This window comes from Martes martes, assembly GCF_963455335.1.
Source record: "Martes martes genome assembly, chromosome: 9".
Lineage (NCBI taxonomy): Eukaryota > Metazoa > Chordata > Mammalia > Carnivora > Mustelidae > Martes > Martes martes.
Window position 1 is genome coordinate 61958241 of NC_137896.1, and position 20919 is coordinate 61979159.

Here is a 20919-nt window from a genome sequence, read left to right on the forward strand (position 1 = left end):
AGACATCTGTAATTAGGCAGGTGAAGTCTGTCTTCCAGACTCCAGCTGCTCTGCCGACAACCCTGGTGACCCCAAACCCACCTATAACAGGCAGCTCTTGGCTTTCATACGTGGAGCTTTCAAACAACACACACGGACGCTGGCCACCAGTGGGCAAGGACACTTCACAGTGCTGCTCTCTGCCTGCCAAGCCACTTGGCCACCTTCACACCTTAACGGTATTTACCTGGACGGTAGTCTCTCATTAATTCATGCAACAAATATTGCCCAAGTGCTGCCATAGCCTGGCACGGTATGAGGCCATGAAGGCCACACAGAGACCAAAATAGACACAACTTCTGCCTTCACAGAATTTAGAGTCTAAAGAAAGTGATTTTGCAATTATTTGAATATTGTATTGCTTCCTGCTCTTTTTTTTTAATTAAAAACAATGAATAAGAAAAAAAAAGAAAATATTGGACCTTATGGTAAGATACATCTTTCCTACTTCAGAGAATAGAGTGTAATATAGCAAATCAGCAAATGATCCTCGAGGGGCTGCGAAGGCCCCTATGTAGACTCAGCTGGATCCTCCCAGCCTGTAAACAGGTTGACAGGCTGCCCCCATGACCAACTGGGGAAGAATGTTGAAAATATGACCAAAGAGGGTGTCGAAACAATGAGGCACAACGAGAGCATTTTATAATATATTTTCGTTCTCTGACATATCCAGAAAGGCATTGTTATGGCTGATACTAAAAAAAATAAAAATAAATTTTAAAAAATTACTGCCTATGTTTTCTTCTAAGAGTTTTAAGGTTTCCAGTCTCAATATTTACACCTTTAGTCCATTTTTGAGTTTATGTTTGTGTATGGTATAAGAAAGTCGTCCACTTTCATTCTTTTGCATGTAACTGTCCAGTTTTCCCAGTACCACGTATTAAAGAGATGATCTTCACCCACTGTATGTTTTTGCCTTTGTCACAGATTAATTGACCATAAAAACGTGAGTTTATGTCTGGGCTCTCTATTCTGTTCCTTGATCTATGTGTCTATTTTTGTGCCAGTACCATATTGTTTTGATTACTACAGTTTTCTAGTATATCTTGAGATCTGGGATTATCTCCAGTATCTCCAGCTTTGTAGCCCTTTCTCAAGATTGCTTTGGCTCTTCAGGGTCTTTTGTGGGTCCATACAAATTTTAGGATTATTTGTTCTAGTTCTGTGAAAATGCTGTTGGTATTTTGATTGCATTGAACCTGCAGATTGATTTGGGTAATATGGACACTTTAACAATATTAATTCTGCCAATCCATGAGCATGGACTATCTTTCCATCTACTTAGGTTCAGTTTCTTTCATCAGTGTTTATAGTCTTCACAATACAGGTCTTTCATTTCCTTGGTTAAGTTTTTTCCTATTTTATTCTTTTTGGTGCAACTGGAAATATTTTAGTTCTCTGGAATGTAATCTCCCACTAGAACATTAACTCAGTAATTCAAACCTTCACTCTTTGACCTTCAGAGTACCTTTTTAGAACCATGTGCAATTATTTAGGAACCTTCCTACAAACCTAGCTGTTGGTCCTTTGTGCATGAAGAAATTCAAGAAATGCTTAGGATTTAATCTTTCTATACGACTTAGTCTTTTTTCTTTCTTTCTTTCCTTTTCTTTCTTTTCCTTTTTTCTTTTCTTTTTAAGGAAGAGGTTAGATATTCAATGAGCATCAAAAGCTTAAGCCACCAAACACATGAAAACTCTGAAGGTCAAATTTCAAGCATTAGACAAAAGGTAGGCCAATGTTAAGGGGAGATGGGTCAACTGCCTTCCTGGTGTCCCACCTCATAAAGGCAATAATTCTTTATTGCAATTTTTTTTCCCAGAGATAGTATGTACACATGAGCCAGGGGCTGGGGGAGAGAGAATCTTTTTTTTTTTTTTTAATTGATTTTCTTTTTTAGACGGAGAGAGACAGACACAGAGAGAGCACAAGCAGGGGGAGCAATAGACTCCCCGCTGAGTAGGGAGCCCGATGTGGGACTCGATCCCAGAGCCCTGGGATCATGCCCTGAGCCGAAGGCAGATGCTTAACCTACTGAGCCACCCAGGTGCCCCAGGAGAGAGAATCTTAAGCAGACTCCACACCCAGCACAGAGCCCGATATGGGCCTCAGTCTCAGAATCCCGAGATCATAACCTGAGCCAGAATTAAGAGTCAGATGATTAACTGACTGAGCCACCCAGGTGTCCCTCTTTATTGCAATTTTTATGCCAGCACATCAGCCACCACGGTGAGAAGCTATCTATTCAAAATCAAACCATTTCTCAGGACAAAAGGTCAAGTAAACTTCTCAAAGGAACCTCCATTCTTCCTACTTAGTAGCTCCTATGCAAAACCTTCCTAAGTCTGGGGGAAAAATCCTTACCTCACAGCATGCATGTTATTTCCCTTAAATCAGGGGTCTTTGTTGCCATCCTGCTCTGCCCTAGGTGGATCTCTTCATGCACAACAATGGACCACTCTTTAAAGGAATTCTGTGTGCATATCACACGAGAGAGAACTAAAGAGCAAATATTAATGTTACCAGAGATTTTTCCACTCACAAAAAGTCTTCACAATAGGGGTAGACATATTCAAATAGAGACCTTTCCTAGGTCTCTGGAAACAAGATCCACATTTTAACAGAAACATTTTTCCCTAAATTTGCAAGAAATATAACTATTCTGTAAGTACATGCTAATATCCAACTTGTTCCTTCTCCCCATTACTTCATACACTTTTTCTCTACATTTTTACAATGTGGGCCTTCGATTGTTTTTAAACAAAATAAAGTTGCCTTAGGGCGCCTGGGTGGCTCAGTGGGTTAAGCCTCCACCTTCAGCTAAAGTCATGGTCTCAGGGTCCTGGGATCAAGTCCCGAATCGGGCTCTCTGCTCGGGGGGGAACCTGCTTTCCCCTCTCTTTCTGCCTGCCTCTCTGCCTACTTGTGATCTCTCTCTGTCAAATAAATAAATAAAATCCTTAAAAAATAAAATAAAATAAAGTTGCCTTATTATTCCCCATTTGTATATACTTATGGAAATTGTCTGTCACAAATATTCTGATCTCACCAAAGACCATTAGAAGATTTTTTTTTCCTATAATATTTTAAATATTCATTCAGTATCTGAATGTCTCCAGAGATGGAGAGCTCCCTGCTTACTGGTCAAATGTATTTAACTGCTGGAAAGCTCTGTCTACTAGAGGCTATTTCTGTACACTAAACCAAGCTTAAAGTTGCCTCCCTATAACTCTGCCCCTCTGGTCCCAGAACTGGCCTAAGGAGCTACAGAACAAATTCTCCCTCTTTACTTGGCCACATTTTAAATTCCTCAGATTCCCACCACGTCTCACCCACTGCTAAGGATCCCGTGCTTTGGCCCCAGGATAACTGCATCTGACTTCCCGGTGGTAAGTGTAAAGAGGGATTATGAAACTTTCTTGCGATTCACACCTGCATTCAGAAAGCCTCTGATTTAACAATCTGGAATCCTAAACATTCACTGAATCATAGCATCTTCAGGCTATGCATGCCGTTGAGGCAAGGGCCAGAAACACTCCCTGGTCCATGCACCTTTAATTGGCTGGTGAGTGGCAGGACCAGAAAGAGGATCCAAGCTTCTGATGTCAGTAAAGGGGTTTCTCCCATTACGCTTCACCATAAAGCTGCTTCATGCTGAATTCGGTGTAACTAATCGGGGACCTCGTGCCCAGCACGGGACAGGCCCAGCAATAATCAAGGCTCCCATAGACTCCCATAGCTCTGTGTCTCTATGGTACACATCATCACACTGGGTTTGGGTGGTCTGGTTTCCCTCTGGACCGAGAGGCTCCAAGGACAGAGATGGCCCTTGCTTCCCATCTATCTTTGTGTAGCCCGAAAGGTGGGATGGTGCCCTGGGCTCAGCGCTGCCAAATCATGAGGCCACTCAGCAGCCTCAGATGTCCTGTCCCGGCTCTTAGCTCTGGGCCCGTTTTACAGAAACCTCTGTCCTCAAATGGCTTGTGGCTTCCTGGGGTGGGAGGGCACAGCCAGGACTCGAGTTATAGAAACAATACAAACATACGAGTGCACGGTTGTACAGAAAGACACAGAGGAGTGTGGGAACGAATACAGTGCGGTGAGCCAGCAGGTGGGGGTGGGCAGGCTGACGTGGGAAGGGCCCCAGGAGGAGGCAAACTTGAAATCAAATTTTGAAAGAATGGAGAAGTAGTTGAATAAACAGGGAGGGGAGAGGGTATTATAAGGGGGGCCTGGTGTGTATGGAGGCGCTGAGGTGGCTTCAGAGAGCCCCAAATAAATAGCAGGCACAGAAAACTTAAACATGCAGGCCCACGCTCGCCTGTGAACTCCCCAATGATTGTACACTAGAATATGAAACAACCGATTACCCAAAGCAAAGCCAGTCCCAACACCTTGTTTATCTCAATAGTTTCCTTTGAAAGGGACACTCTTTCCTGTTATTTCATTTAGTCATGCATTCTTTTATTCAACAAATAAAAATTATGCCCCTACTGTGTACCCAACATCTAATCCAGAACTCCCTCTGTGTTTCCCCATCCATTAAAGGTAGGTACAACCTGCCTACCTCAGAGAAGAAACGCATAAAGGTAAGTTCTAGCAAGGGCCCTGGGTGAGTTATCTTAATTAAAGCCCCAGAAACCGGGAAAAAATTAGCACAGTGGGATCAAATTCAAGCAGCACTCAATACTTGAGGGTATTTATAGAAAAGCAAACACAAAAACAAAAACTCCAATATCCTGACCGGTTGCTTTTTGTTTTCCTGGAATAAATTGGTTCCTTCTTTTCCTAGCTGCAGAATACTGACGCTATCCATTCTGACCTTTCGGAGACCATGAAAGCCAGGGCTGGAAAAACCCAGGCCTGGGAACTACCCACCTTTCCTAAGAACACCGAGTGCCTTCCTAGCCCCCTTCCCAGAAGACAGGAGAAGGGGGATGGAAAAGGATTCAAAAGGACTCACTTTGAGACAGGACATGGGAATGGGAGAAGTCAGTAGAGTTCCCTCTGAATTTTCAGCGAAATAGAAACCCGTGCTTTCTCTGCATGATTCAGACCTGACAGTTCTCGTAGTGTCTTCTCAGAGTGACTTCTCAGAGTGACGTCCAAGGACCCGCAGCACAGGCATCGCCCCCGGGGGGCTGCTGAGAAACGCAGCATCGCAGACCCTACCTGAGGCCCACCGAGTCAGGATCCGCATTTTCTCAGGATCCCGGGTGACTCAACAGTCTTAATCTCCTGAAGCCCCATTTTCTCAAATGTAACATGGGGATGATAAAACCGACCTGACAGATCCATTTAGACTCAAATAAAATGCTCTCTATACAGAGACTTGGCTTAAAATTGTGTGCTCTCCCACGTGTCCCCTTTCGGGTACCTAGCTATGTGTAAATTCTTGGCTTTGACTCAAACCACAGAATGAGAAGGTGCTCTAAGTCCTCACACCCTGCTCATATGGGGGCCCCTGAGGCCCAAGGAGAGCTGGTGCCTTCTTGCTGACATGCCCTAGCCTGGGAGCGCCTCGAGGGCAGGGCCTTGGTCGTTCTCTGATTGTCTAGCTTTCAGCACGGTACATGGCACACGGCACACAACAGGCTCTGGGTATAAGTCTGTTTGGCCACTTGGTGAACTAAGTAATTAAGTAAATATGCAGCAGGAACTCAAATGCAGGTGTCTCTGAAGTCTAGTCCCCATAAGACCTAGACACCCTTGGAAGGGAACTCAGCTTCCTCTGAGTTCACCCTTCCTGACCCTTTCAGAAGAGTTCGCACCTGGCGAGGCACAGAGGCCGCGGGTTCCTGCTGCAGAGAACATCGCTGTTGGAACTAAACCTGGCCATTACCTTCAATGTCAGGAAACAGGCAAAGTGGAGGGCCTGGAGAGTGGGAATAACCCACTGGCAGCCAGCTAGGCCTACTTGGCTGGGCAGGAGGCACCCCATCTGGTGAAGCCATTTGGTCAGTGGACATGACCAAGCTTAGGACAAGTAGCAGCTAACCCTAAATGCTAGAGAGTGCTGTGGGGGGTTAGGGAAGGGGTCACTGTGGGACTGCACAACCAGACAGGGGCAGGCCTCTCAGCAGAAGCAAGGCTAAGCATCCAGAGGCAAGGGGCTCCAAAGAATGAAAGTCTGCACACATCATTCATTCATTCCCCACTCTGAGGGAGTTCAGCTACCTGGCCCACCTGCTTCACCATGGTGGGGGCACTCAGTCCTGGATGACAAGCCTAGTCTGGGGGAATCTGTACATATCCTACATTGCAGCATATCCCATTTTAATTCAGAGGTGTCTATGGAGCAATACAGAGCATGAAGTAGGACATTACTCTTCGTGTCCCTGTCCTAAACATGTTATTCTGTGGATATGACAGGTCATTCCTCTCTGCAGGGTCTTCTGGAGCCTGTCATAGCCTCCAGCCACGGGCAAGTCACTGTCTCTGTGTGTATGGCAATGGTCGTATTTCCACCTAATTTTTTTTTAATTTCTAAGTAAATGTCTTAACAGTTAATAAACATACAGGGGAAAGAAAAACAAGATTACAGGCACTGACAGGAAAGTTTCCTTCCTTTCTGAATTCACCCTTTCCCTCCCCCAGAGACTGTACAGAGATAGCCGACGCATGCACAAGCCTATCCACTAGCATGTAAGACCCGTAAGGCTTTGTATTATTCATATTGTTCACCTCTGTGCCCCGGCACTGAAAAGAGTAACTAGTATAGGTGCCCAATAGCCATCCATCGAATGAATGAATGTATAAATTAGATGCATTCCTGCAAAGTTCCATTTTAAGTACATCAAGCCTTTGTCTGCCTTTATTTTATCTTCTGGTTGGATGCATCTTTGGTGGACAGTGGCTCTGTTTCTTCCACTGAGGAAAACGTGCCTTTCAGGTTTTCCATGATGAGCTGACGAGAGCCTGTGGATGTGTTGGTGGTTGTCATTTATTGACTGCCAACTCCAGGGAGAGCCCTCACATCGAAGGGAGTCTCCTCGGACGTCCCACTGCATCCTGTTTGAACATCAGCTACTCAACAGCTATAAACACCTTGTGTGCCTACTGGTCTCTTGCCTGTCTCCTTCTGTGCGAGTACAGATACCCGAGAGCAAGGGGCCAAGTTCATGAGATCTACACCCAGGGCCTGCTACATCTTAGATAAACAAATACATGATGTTTCCAACCAATGCAGGAAACAGAGGATCGAGCAAAGAGAGAATAGGTGAGTCGGAGACATTGATTCTCATCTGTGTGTATGTAGACAAAGGCCCAGACCTTCACAGGCCCCCCCACAGCTCACGCCAAAGGGTTGTAACAAAGGAGGAAGATAAAAGACCCCATGTTAGCAGCTCCAATAAGATGGTAAATTCAGCACTTGGCTGTGAAAAACAAAGCTAGATAATAAGGAAAATCAATAAAACTGTCAGCAGTGGCCAATTTCAACTGGATAAAAGAATAAAGTAGTTGATCCTGAAAGACAACTCTCTAAATTAGGTTAGATGAATGGAAATACCCTTTTGTTTTAAGCCAGATCATGAGGACATCAACAACCGTAAATGATTAAATTATAGGCCACTTTGACCCAGTATGATCTGAACTGCAAACATGAATTTCCCAAAACAATCTTCTTTATAAGACACAGAAATGATACATAGCAAGACAACAGAGACGGAATTAGAGGCCATGCCAGGAAAATACGGGGCTCACTCCTTGACTAAGGATCTATTATAAACCCGCCCTTCTACAAGCTGCTTTCTTCAACACGGCTGTTCCTTCTTCAATTACTTCTTTAGGACAACAGGCACAAAAGTCAATAGCAAATACACATCTATGCTCCATAATGGCACAGGGGAAGGAGGCTTTGGTAGTGATACTAAGAGCTTTGCTCTTTAAACACTCAGGATTCAATTCTGTTTTTCATCTGCTAATGGTTGGCATTTGGTGTTGTTAACCGTGGATGACTCATTTCATAGGAACTGCTGTGCATCTAGGGCCTATTTGGAAGGAAATGAGGATTTTTCTTGGCTTATTTCTCATCAAGCACTTTAGCACTCTCTCTCTGGGCCATTATAAATCCCTTGATGGGGACTGGGAGTTCACTACTTTTTCCCCTTGGTCCTCTGCTGACTCCCCCTGTCTCAGCTGATACATATGGTCACTTCCAGTATTTTCGCCATCAGGACAGAAGATAGAGCCAAAAACCTGGAGACCAAGGGGACTGCTCTCTGGGTCTGAGTACCAGTGGTGAGTAGTTGCGCTGGAGGTGGGATATGGGGTATACACCGCAAAATCTATGTTTTTGAATGTCTGGATTTTATTTTCACTCTTGTCAAGCACTGAGGCTGTCTCTACTCCACATGCTACTAGAGAATCCACCGTGCCCACGTGTGTCTGGGGAGCCTGTGGGGTGAGCCAGACCAGATCTCATTGCCTAAGGCACCTCACAGGAGGGTGACCTCTCAGCACCTTGGAGCTGGCGCCTGGCTTTGAAATTCCATGTTCGAGAAAGTGAGAGCTCTCTTTAGCTTCTCAAGCAATGCTGCTTACCAGAGACTGGGCAGAACTTACAAGGGGAAAGAGGGAGTGTCAGGGCTTGCTGTGGGGACACAAGCTAGACAGGCTGGGGAGGAAGAGGGTGCTGGAGGTGGTGGAGTACTTATCATGGGGCTCCACGGGATTGCTGAGGGAGAAAAGAGAGAGGAGGCAGAAAAGACACAGGGGGATGACTGTACATGGACTTGACCTACCTATCACCTAAGCCCCATGCTTACAGAATGTGCTCTACTCAACATCCCAGACTTGACCAAACTTGACCTGGAACATTCCTCTCCTTGGGGTCCAAGGTGGGTGAGAGGCCTTGACCATGAAGACATATCCAGAAAGAACTGCCTTCAACCTTCAAACACAGTTTAGTCACTGAAGGTATTTCATTTTCTTGTTTGCATGGCATAAAAATTTCTGTCTACAATACTGATCATTGTCTTTGTTCAGAAGCTTTTGGAGAATACAGTGTGTATCTATTTAATTTATGGTATCTATCCAGCCTTACCTAAAAATAAGAGCTTCCAAGCTGCCTTTGATAGTGATGACATGATCCTCCTCTGCTCAGAATGGCCTCCTCACTGGCAATCCAGGCTGCCTATCTTCACCTTTCCAGCCCAAGCTCTGCCTCCTCCCTGAGGCTGTCTCCTGGGTTATTCCAGCCCCAATATGGTCCCATTTGGAGAACTGCTGGTAACACCCAATTAAGCATTCAATGTGTTATTGCCTTGCACTTTTCTCCAGTGTTTTGTCCTGTAAGTGAGTCTCGGATTCCTAATTGAACTGTACACTCCCTTGAAGGCAAGGCCACGTGTACTTGTGAAGGTCACCTCTCATTTTCTGCTTGCCTCTCCACTTCCCCTTCCCTAAACCCAGGACGGCACCAAGCTGGGCACAGTTGTTAGTGTGCATTGGTGACTACTGTTCCCTTGAACAAATGGTTCTCTTTAACTACCTGGTAACTGAAGGCATTGGATCGAATAATGTAGACTTCTCAGGAACTGGAACATCAGCAGGGCACTGGCATCTGAGAAACTGAAACAGCCACTGGCTAAGGCAGTTTCCAGAAGTCCTCCCCTTTTATTTCAACACTGAGGGCAGCTCTCCAATGCTTGCCATGGACACAGGGAAGAAAGATTACTAAGCTGCTGGAGTTTGAATCAGGTCTAGTTGTAGACCAAGATTTAGTTAGGGACCTGCCTGATAGAGAGCCTGAGAGGGAGCTGATAGCTCCTGAACTGGGACCAAGGGAGTTCTCATTTCCAAGAGAATGGAAAAGAAATGTGCTTGTTTATGAAAGGGACCCTCTGGGTCACTTTTGGATTCAAAGCTAAGAACTCTAGCTCCACATCACTGTAAAAAAAGGGGGGGGGGGCTAGCTGAAGAAAAGAACTAAAATAAACAGAGAGGTAGGGAAGTCGCACTACTGGGGCCATGATTTAGACCAGGGCACTGGATCGTCGCCTGGGGGTCTAGACCCAAACGGTAGGTAGTCAAGCTTCTGACCTTGGGCACATCACTTGACCTCTCACCGTGACTATCTCCCACACACAGGTAATACTATCAGGCACTTGGTCCACCCATGTTAACCATTTCAGAGCATACCGAAGCAAGTTTGATCGTGTCTGTCCGCCTGCCTACACAACTTGAAAAAAAGTCCAGAAAAAAGCTGCAAAGATGAGTTAAATTTCTAAACTACCCCTTCAGAAAGGAAAAGGGATTTGAACAATTCAAACCTGAAGAGGAGAGATCTAGTAACTGTCTTCAAGTATATGAAGGGTTTTGAGCCAAGGGCCAGTGTGGGCCCCACATGCTCTCAGTCTGCACCGAGCATAGAGAGCAGACCCAGGCTCCCACAGAGAGAAGTTTCTGGCATTAAGGGCCACAGGATACAAACAAGATAGAGACTGTCCTTCTAGAAAATAGTTCACTGGGGGAAGGGTGGGGAAGAAAAAGAAAGAAAGTGGGGCCAAACCATGGCAAGGTGTGAAGTCTGTAGAAAGCAATCTTATAGCCCAGCCAGATAGAGATATTATTCTACAAACTGCCTCTCTGTCACCTTGCTCTGTCCTTCCATCGTTTTTAATATGCCTCAGAGTCAGAAACCTGTCCTCAAACTGCTTCCCGGAAAGCCTTGCCTGCTGTTCCTTCACCGGCAGCCCTCAGGTCTCCAGGCCGTAGGAGATCTACTGAGCATCACCCATATTCAAGGGCACTGTTCTTATAGCAATCTGACCACGGTCCCTACCAGAGATGCGATCGTGATCCTGACCCGGTGAGAAATCTGAACCTCTGAACTAGCAAGCGTTCGAGCCGGGACTGAAGGCCAGGACTGCAGGACTCCTGGGACTGTGCTCTTCCTGCCCTATCTGCCCAGGGTGGGGGGCCCAGGTAGGAGACTGAGGGGTGCGGTGTCTGCAGCATGTGGCTGCAGAAAGAAGCATGTGGCTTCTGTTTACCGTCTGTTTCTGCAACCACTCCAAACCCTGAGCCCCAATTTAACTGCCTTATTTGTGATCTGTGTTGCAAAACATCCTTCAAACTACTTTGCATCTTCTGCATTTTATTGGAAACACAGTTTGGCCCTCCAAACATTATCAGTGAGACCCACTCTGGTTCTCTCCGTTGCGGTTCAGACTCTGAAAAACTCTCCTGGGTGAACACTAAATCAGGATGGAACGCAGGAAAAGAGCTTAGAAATCCCTGGGTCAGACCCTGACGGCCCCTCCTCTGGGAGCCTCCAAATAATGGTGCATTGTCATGTTATTAAAAAAGAATAAAAATAATGTTCAAATTGCATCACAACAAAGGAAGAAATGTTAACTAATGTGCGCTGCAGGAAACAACAGCTGACACGCTTGAAAATTACATTGCTGTTTATGCGTCCGTCACCGGGGCGAATTATGCTCTGACTTAAGTATCTGGTGAGCCTGGAGCGCCACGTTTACCAGGAAACCGCGTGGCTATTGCTTATGATAAAAGCAAACACTGAGAGGCACCCAGACTGGAGGATCACACTCCAGCATTCCAGGAAGGTTTGCTATTTGAGATAATGTAGGTAAGGCGCCTGGTGTAGTACCTGTCAGAAAGAGCCCTTTTCTTTCCACCCCTTCTACCTGCTAGAGATTAGCCAGCCTTCAGCCTTGAGCTCTGATTGCTATTCAGATTAGACCAGAGATCAAAATTGCATGACCGGAAATGGCCTTAGCTGTCATCGAGCCTGACCCCTTACATCTGGGGTTAGGTTGCCTGGTTTAGCAAAAGCACACAGCAGTCAAATCCCATTATGGTGAGCTGCACAGGACAAGCGAGCAGTGGAATTTTATTAGACAGCTAGAAATCACATTAGCCCCAGCTCTAGCAGACACAAATGTCCAAGGCGTTCCACAGTATGTTAGCAAGAAAAAGAAACCTTTGGCCCATCTTGGAACTGGATCTTCAGCTCGCACCTTTCTCTGGGCTCCTCATTGTTTGCCTGTGTTTCTAAGTGTGTGTGATTTCTATGATATATGTCTTTTCTTCCATTGATGGGACCGGAGCATTTGAGACAGGGGAGCTGCAGGGATGCGTTACAGCAGAATGATAGAGTGAATGGATCCGCCCTGCCTCACTCCCACTCTCTTCACACTCTTTTGCAGAATACAGAGTTAAGTATTTTCACTAAAGAAAGGGACTTAGGTAAAGAATCTATGAATCTCCACAGTCTAGCTTGGACAACCAGGTTTTGCATTGGATCCTTCCCGTGCAGTCCAGGTAACAAATATTGTGTTCACTCACCCTCGGCTCCTCTCCTCTCCTCCCAGCCCTTCCGAAAACCCCTGGGTCAGGAGCCCTCAAAGTCTGATCAGCAGGACGGGGCAAACCGATATACAGAATGCAAACAGAAACCAGTAAGATCAGCTCCTTCGAAAAGGTTGCTGCAAGTCCTTTCCACCATCCAGAGAAAGAATCCCAAATCCGGGAAGAGTAAGAAAGAAAGGGCAGAAAAAGTTCTCCTTTTCTTCAGAGCAACACATGCTAGCTCTTTCCAGAGTCTGGCATGTGTCAGCATTTCTGAAGTAAACTCTATTTTCTCTAGATGAAAGAGATTAAAAAAAAAAAAAAAGACACTAAGAATTCAGCCCAGTGAAAATTGCTTTGGCCATTCACATGCAATAAGCCACAGAAGCAAAGAGGAAAAAAATCAATTGCTTCTGATTTATTTATTCACTCATTCGTCCACATCCTTTCTCTCTAATGTAAAAAAGGATGTCCGCTGTAATTTCCCAGGTTGTTAATCTTTTCAAAGAAAAAAAAAATAATTCAAGCCTCCTATTGGTTGCCCAGCATCTTGGCACAGGAAATGCATATTTAATTAATTATTCTGTTGCATATAGATTATGCAAGGAAAAAGGGGGACTGATTCTGCTCATTGAATGTTTCACCAATATCTATAATCAGGAGGCTGCTGTAATACTTTCAAGTCTGGTGAATTTGGGATCGCACGCTTTGTTAAAAGCAATGCAAGGTTTCACCTTAATGGCTGCTTTATTTCTTTTTTTTTTTTTTAAGATTTTATTTATTTATTTGACAGAAAGAGATCACAAGTAGGCAGAGAGACAGGCAGAGAGATAGGGAGAAGCAGGTTCCCCGCAGAGCAGAAGCCCGATGCGGGGCTCGATCCCAGGACCCTGGGATCATGACCTGAGCCGAAGGCAGAGGCTTCAACCCACTGAGCCACCCAGGCACCCCTAGCTGCTTTATTTCTTAATCAGGGTGGTGGGTACACTGGTGCTCATTTTATTTTCCTTTAGGCCCTTTGGCACATCTTAAATATTTCATACTAAATATTGCTAAATCCCCGAATCTTCTACAACAGATTCTATTCTGGGCTGCTCAGAGCTGAGGGTAAAGAAAGAAAGCTGGAAACGTCAAAACGTAATTGCGATAAAGAGAAGAAAATGTACAAGACCAATTTTGGAAGGATGTTTAAAGTTTTAAACCTATGCCAAATAATTGAGATCTATTCAAAGAGAACTGGATTCTATTATAAGCCCCATATACACACAATTATTGAATTATTCTGAACACCTGTTGAAATTGGGTGATATATTAGCCAAATGAAAATCATCAGGCACCCAGTTAAGCACACGGTTTGATCCACTCCTCTGATATGTGGACATAATCTCTCCTCCCGTTACTGAAATGTAGACTAGAGTTTCATCCCTAACCCTGGGGAGACCATGTGGTGTTGCGACTCTGTCCTTGTGATCTCCAGCATTTAGAAGAGATGAGGGAAAAGGCCCCAGTCGTCCAACCAGGAGCTAAGGGAGCCGACTGTCTCTCCCTAAAGACTGCCACGGCCCCTAAGTCCCATTTTTTCTCATTGCCAAGAGGAACCAGCCTTGGTCTTCCCATCTTTCCACCATGACATTAAAGCCGATTGTCCTGTCCTCCTGCATACAGAGAAAGATGGTCCCCACTAAATCTCCATCCTAATTCCCAGCCTCCCTAGAGCCCACATCTGCCACCATCTCCCTGTTCTGTGTGGACAAGGTTTTACTGTCCAGAATCCCCTCCCCTTCTGACTGCTCAGTCCTCACTGCCCGTCAAGCCTTTGAAGATGTTAAGTGCACCAAGACAGGATCAAGAGAAGAGGACGCAAGGAGAAGAAAGAAGGAAAATCTGACCCGTGGACAACATCTACACCCTGTCTCATTGGCCAGTGGGGAGCAGACATTCCCTCACCCCATTATTTCTCCCTAAAAGCAGGGCTTTTTGCCTGCATGGGAAACTGTAAAAAGAAGTAACACTTCTATAAAAGCTCAAAAAAATAAGATTCTGAAATTGGACACCTTATTTGTTTCATTTCTGAATACCGTTAGACCAACTGGTTTTACTTCCTTCCCATGACACTCACACATACCCCACGCGAGCCTCCGGGGAGAGGCTGCCGCTCCACCCAAGGCTGCCTTGTACACCATCATGCAAGAACGCCTGCTTTATTGGCCTCACTTGATAAGTCAAGAATCTTCCCTCTGCTCCACTGAAGTTAACAGATGGCTGGTCCCTTTTGGTACACAGGCGTAAGCATCTTCAAAATAACCTTTTCCTTTTAAGTGTGCCAATTAATTAAATGTCGCTGTAATACATCCCAGCCGAGGAGGGAAGGGAGACACCGGAAGACAAAGGGTCAATGGAAGAGAACGATGAGGAAAGGTCACATTCTCCTACCTTCACCCGACGACCCCGACAGATCAATGATCACATACACTCTTCCTTCTGGCTCCAGATCAATCTGCAATTAAGAAAATGACAGTGGCTCGGTTAGTGCATTGTGGGGGCAGCCGAAGAGTTCCATGCCTTTTCTACCCCAAATGGCTAGCCCCTAGAGTCATGGCTCCATTCAGTTAATCCCCCTGTAGTGTCTAGTGCCGGGCGGGGACCAGGAATGCAGGTGAATGGGCATTTATGGAATGTCTGCTATATTCTGGAAGCAGCACAAGGAGGTCTCATACAGACCCAATAGGTAGTGTCATCCCGGGGGTTCTCAACAGCGAGGGAAACCTGGTACATGGACATAGGGACAATGGGAACCTATGGGAACCTTTCTGGGACACAAAACCACCTAGAGGTGTTTTCGACTGTCATGACTGGAAAAGGAAGGCTGCCACTGGCATCCCATGGGTGGAAGCTAGGGATTCTGCTAAGTATCCTACAGCAGACACGATGGTCCCCACAATGAAGCATTCATTACCCAGCCCCAGAATGCCAACAGTGTCAATGCTGAGAAACCCCGGGTTACGCCATTTTCCTGATAAGGAAGCTAAGCTCAAAGTTTTAGGGTAAGTGGCAATGCTGAGATTCAATGATAAGACTGTATAAAGAAACCCACGCTCCTTAGACTACACAAACTGCTCACAGAGAGGAAAGAAAAGGGGAGGAAAGAAAAGCATTCGATGCTATTCACACTCTGAAGGTGTCTACAGTCTCATGGGGGAGTTAAAAACCAGAGAACAGGGACGCCTGGGTGGGGCAGTCGGTTAAGCCGCTGCCTTCGGCTCAGGCTGTGATCCCAGGGTCCTGGGATCGAGTCCCACATTGGGCCCCTTGCTCTGCAGGGAGCCTGTCTCTCTTGGCCTCTGTCTGCCACTCTGCCTGCTTGTGTGTGCGCGCGCTCTCTCTCTCTCACTCTCTCTCTGACAAATAAATAAATAAATAAAATCTTAAACAAACAAACAAAAAAAAACAGAGAACAATGCTGACCCCAGCTTAATGAGGAACAAGAGAGGATCGCAGATCAAGTATCCAGGGAGTCTGAAATCAGTGTAGAAGAGTGGTCTCGGAAGACTTCATGAAGATAAGAAAAGGGAGTCACTCAAGGTGGAAGAAATCACATAAGCCAAGGCTGGGAACGTGCACAGTGCTCACAGGACCCTGAGGGGCATCTGCACTCGGGTTGTGTGTTGGCACACTTTGCAAACCCCAGATCCTACCAGGGTTGCAGAGTGAGCCAACACCACTAAATTCTTACCATCAACCTTCTCCACCCACCCTCACTTACTGCCAGCCTGCCTCCAAATCCAACTAGCTACTTCTGTACAGAACCAGGCTGATCGGAAAAGTCAGAACGGCTGGGCCTCTTAGAGCTGACATCTTTGTTGAGGTCGGAACTCTCCTTCCAGAAACTATGTGCTCCCTGAGAGAGTAGTAACTCTGGAAACCCTAGATCACCAAGTACCCCGGGGTAGCCTATCCTCGCCTCCACGCTTCCATCTGTCTATGCAGAGCTGTAATTGACTCAAACGTGCCAGGCTTGTCTCCCAGGCAAGCTGTGGATTTCTTGGGGGCAGGAACCACCACCCCTCCTTATCGTTTTCACTGTCCCCAGCAAAGAGCAGGCACACATTCAGCAAGCACTACCGAGAAAGGGTCAGTCTGAATACCTCCTTCTCATTCAAGGTTGAGGTCAAGGATCACCTCCTCTCTGAAGCTGTTCTAGATATTCTCAGTCAGAATTAATTAACCCTTTCCTTGTGCTCCTACGGTACATGTGCCTAGCTGAACCCTGGCTCCTAATACAGCGGGTGTACATTGTCCACATGTCGGTCTCCTCCGCAAGGCAGAGACGATGAGAATCACATTTGTATACCTAGCGCTCACCTCACTCTCTATTAGGAGACACCCAACAAACCTGTGGGGAGGGGAAGAGACTTTATGTTCAGAACTCTGAGAGCCTACTCTGGGGTCGTTTGCCCCTCCAAGGCCCCATCCCCAGGAAGGTAGGCAGGCATGTGATCTGTACTAACATGACAGTCAAACGACTGTCATGAGGGGGCTCTCTCAGGATCATGACATACTCCCTCTGAGGTAAAAACTCCCTTGGGACTGATATTCTCCAGGTCCCTCCCAGCATCTCATGCCACTCACAGTCCGGGTTCCCTGAGATATTCACGAGCCCCACTTTATTTCCAGACCTGGTCTTCAGTGATTGAGAGTGTGTAAGATTTCTCTTAAAATTTTAGTTCTGTCAATAGAGGTCTTCAGCACCTCAAGGAGAGCCCCCCAGTGATATTGCAGGTGGTCCGTCAGGGCAGGGAGTGAGGGAAATCAGAGTTCTTTGGGGGAGGGGCAGGGGAAGAGGGAAAGAGGGAGAGAGAGACTTTTTTTTTTTTTTTTTTTTGAGAGAGAGAGAGAGCATACATGGGCACAGGGGAGGGGAGTCAAGGGACAGAGGAAGAGGGAGAGACAGAATCCTAAGCAGGCTCCACGCCCAGCATGGAGCCCCACACGGGGCTTGATCGCAGGACCCTGAGTTCATGACCTGAGTGGAAATCAAGAGTCAGCTGCTTAACCGACTGAGCCACACAGGAGCCCCTGCAGAGAGTTCTCAGCTTGCCCCCCAGGGGCCACTCACCTTAGTGGGGACCCAATAGGAACACAATAGCAAGCTGGTGATGATACCACACAATGACTTTCCCATCTCCCCATCCCTTTCACCCCAAGAATCTGCGATTTTAAGTTTCCATCTAAAGAAAATGTTCTCTGGCACCCTCACCGCTAGGAACCCCCACCCCCTCCCACTGCCACAAGCATAACCCAGCCCCCGCACTAAATTACAAACAGGAAAACCAACAGTCAGCTCCACTGAACAGAGCCAAACCAAAATCCTGTCCCTGCCACAAATATCAGGGGTCCTCTTGTCCGAGAGCATGGAATTTAAATAATGTATGCCTTTTAGAGATTAGATCATCTCTATTAAACCCTGCCGGCTAAATGAAACAATTTCTCATATCCTCCAACTCAGAGATTTCCCACGACTATGGGCTTCATTGGCAAAGTACAATGCTATCTGTGAAAAGCGGGGAGGCGGAGAGCAAAGGAATGAGATAGACTGGGAGGCCTTTCTGAAGGCCAGCCTCTCTTTGCAAAAGGGGAGTGAGAACTTGTGGCAAGGGGGGAACAGGTCATTGATGATAAAATGTATTAGGATATTAACGTTAAAGATAGCCATCAGAAACCATTTTAGCACCCACTGCTGTCTCCATGCCGATGAACTGCATTTCCAAACAGAGAAATAGAAATTAAGCTTTTAAACCTGCCAAAAGCAACAAAGAGCTTTGCAGCCTGGGCAGATGGCCACAGAGGGCTGGCGGAGCCCCAGCCGGCCCAGTGAGGAAGTGCTGAGAATCCATGTAGGGAGGTCAGACCTCAACGCAGATGACTGGAGGCTTATCAGGTACAAAACGTGGTGGAGGGGGGTGCAACTTCACGGTCAAATTAATCGAACCTCAAATTCGGCTCACAGTGACCTGGCCTGGATAAGGAAGCAATGTAGGTGCCCAGGCCTGCACAACCATCCATTGCCATCAGCAGCAGGCGGCTGGCACTACATAAAAGCAGGCCTCCTCCCCCCAGCCATTCCCAGGGTTGGGTCTGAGCTCTTTCTCCTGCACTCAGGGTCCCTCCAAATTATCCCAGATGCGACCCTATTTACCAAATCTCCTTCAAACGCCTACCTTTACTTGATCAGTCTTCCCAGCTACTATCTCTATTACCTCTCTGTGTTCTTTAGACCTTTAGCTACCCCCTCCAGCTGAGGCCCGGAGCAAGGCAGTAGAACAATGGGGAAGACAAACAGCCTTCAGAGTCAGACCAGCGCTGAATCCCAGCTCTGGCAATCATTTACCTTCTCTGAGCTGTGGTCTCAGTCTCATCGTCTGTGAAATGGGTTGTTGTAAAAATTCTATGAGACTCCCACACAGAGCACTTGGGCCTCAGGAGATACTCGGTATGTGGTGGTGATGGGTAAACTTCCTGGCTCTGTGGCTTAAAGCAAGCGACCACCTTCTCTGAGCCTCAGAATGCTTCTCCGTGAAATGGAGCTAGTAACAGGCCCTGTGACGTTTGGGCTGTGGTGATGTTAAGTGAGATAATCTATGTCAGGTGCTCAGCATGATGCCGGGCACAAAATCCTTCATTAACTTCTGGTGCCATTGTTTTTTTGTTTTGTTTTGTTTTTGTTTTTTTTAATTTTTTATTTCTTTTCAGCGTAACAGTATTCATTGTTTTTGCACCACACCCAGTGCTCCATGCAATCCGTGCCCTCCCTAATACCCACCACCTTGTTCCTCCGACCTCCCACCCCCCCGCCCCGCCCTTCAAAACCCTCAGAGTCCATAGTCTCTCATGGTTCACCTCCCCTTCCAATTTCCCTCATTGTTTTTTAAAAGCCAAGTCTTCAAATGTGCTACTTAGTCCCATGTTCCTTCCACTCTGTCAAGCTTTTCCCCAACAAAAAAAGACATTTTCTATCCCTGAACTGGTATTATTCCACGTTATTCCGGACAACTTTACAGAGTTGGGAATATCAAATAGAGCACTGTGGTGAGGGTTTCATGCCCAGCCCATGGGGAAGCCAGGGGCAAAACAGGCGATGGCCCTGGTCATCAGAGGGTCATGAGGTGCTCCTGAGGGGAGGAGAAGCGGAGGGTGGCTGCTGAGTTTCTGAGCCCCTGCTACACCTCAGGCTCTGGGCCCAGTGTTTAGTCTGCATTAGCTCATTTCATCTCCTGTGAGGCCAGCAGTGCTCCCTACTTTTCAGATGGAAAAACTGGAGCCCCAAGAACTTTAAGCCAGATTCCCACTCAGGGCTCCCTGGGTCACACGGGACAGAGGAGCCTGTCAGAGCTCTGGTCTCTCAAGCCCTCACCAGCTTGGGAAGCCCTCTAGGACAATCCAGTGCCAGCATCTCTGGCTCTCTGCGTGTTCCTGCCGCCTCTCAGTCAACAGTCCTCTCCCACACCTCACCTGTCCAGTGGGAAATCCCAGTGATGCTGCGCCACCGGGACAGGCAGATATCTGCGCTCCTGTGTTTCGGGGGTGATCAAGCTTGAGGCAAAGGAGGTTAAGAAACTCACAGCCAAGCTTCCTTCCCACCATAGGCTCAACTTCCACTAGAGACCTCTAGGTAAACCTTCCTTGGAAGAGCCCGCAAAGGTCACACATGCCCAATTTGTTTCACTTCCTTTCCCCTCTGTTGTCAGGCACCCAGGGGCTAGAAAGAAGCTAGAGGTACAGAGTGGGTCAGAGGATAAATCCAGAAAGGATGAGGTCGGAGAAAGGCTTGCACTGCCTGTCTTGCACCAATTAAGCCCTAGATAATTGACTGGAGCAGGGGAGGGGAGCGAGGAAGGAGGAGGTGGAGGGGGAGGCATCAGGAGAGAAACTCCACGGTTTCTTTCCAAAGCAGGAGTCCTACTTCTCAAGTCCTCCACACCCATTTTTGCTAGCCATCGTCCCCCGGAGGAACCACGGTCACACTGCAGTCCCCAGAGGCGCCTGGCATGAAAAAGCCTCACCAGACAGAGCAAGAGAACTTCACGCAGCAGACAGCCTCCCTACCCCTGCTTTGGAAAACCCAGAACGATGAGGCACGGTGCTGGCCAAGTCTCGGCTGCTGATTCTGAAGCTAGCAGCTGATTAAAGACTTCATTTGAGGAGGAGTTTGCTACTAGCCCTGTTGGTAGGGTGCACGGTTTGAAAGCAGAGGGTTCCCAGGTAGTTAAATATTTCAAGTTGTCCCACAGCACTTACTTTCACAAAGTAAGGAGAGAAGAGGATTGCCTCTCTCTCACCTTCCGCGGCAGTGCAAAGACAGGACGCAGGCTCTAGAGTACATCCCTGCAGGGCACAATCCTGCCTGACCGGCACCCGGGAGGGATTTAATACAAATCGTACATGTTGGCTCAAAGGATGAATGGCCCGACTTTCAACTGAGTCCACACAACTGAATTATGGAGATGATTCACTTGGGAAGCCAGCAACCTGTACACAACTGTTCCTAGCAGCTTCATTCAGAAC

General features: G+C 46.9%; 1 protein-coding gene across 1 annotated transcript in view; it reads right to left on the reverse strand.

Moving 5' to 3' along the window:
- The window catches only part of PRKCE (protein kinase C epsilon), a gene marked incomplete at its 3' end in the record, with an annotated part of 480419 nt that overhangs the window by 285231 nt on the left and 174269 nt on the right, over positions 1–20919 (reverse strand). The window contains exon 2 of the mRNA XM_080814806.1: positions 14791–14854. Within this exon, the coding sequence (XP_080670932.1) occupies positions 14791–14854 (64 nt within the window). The remainder of the gene's footprint in view (positions 1–14790; positions 14855–20919) is intronic.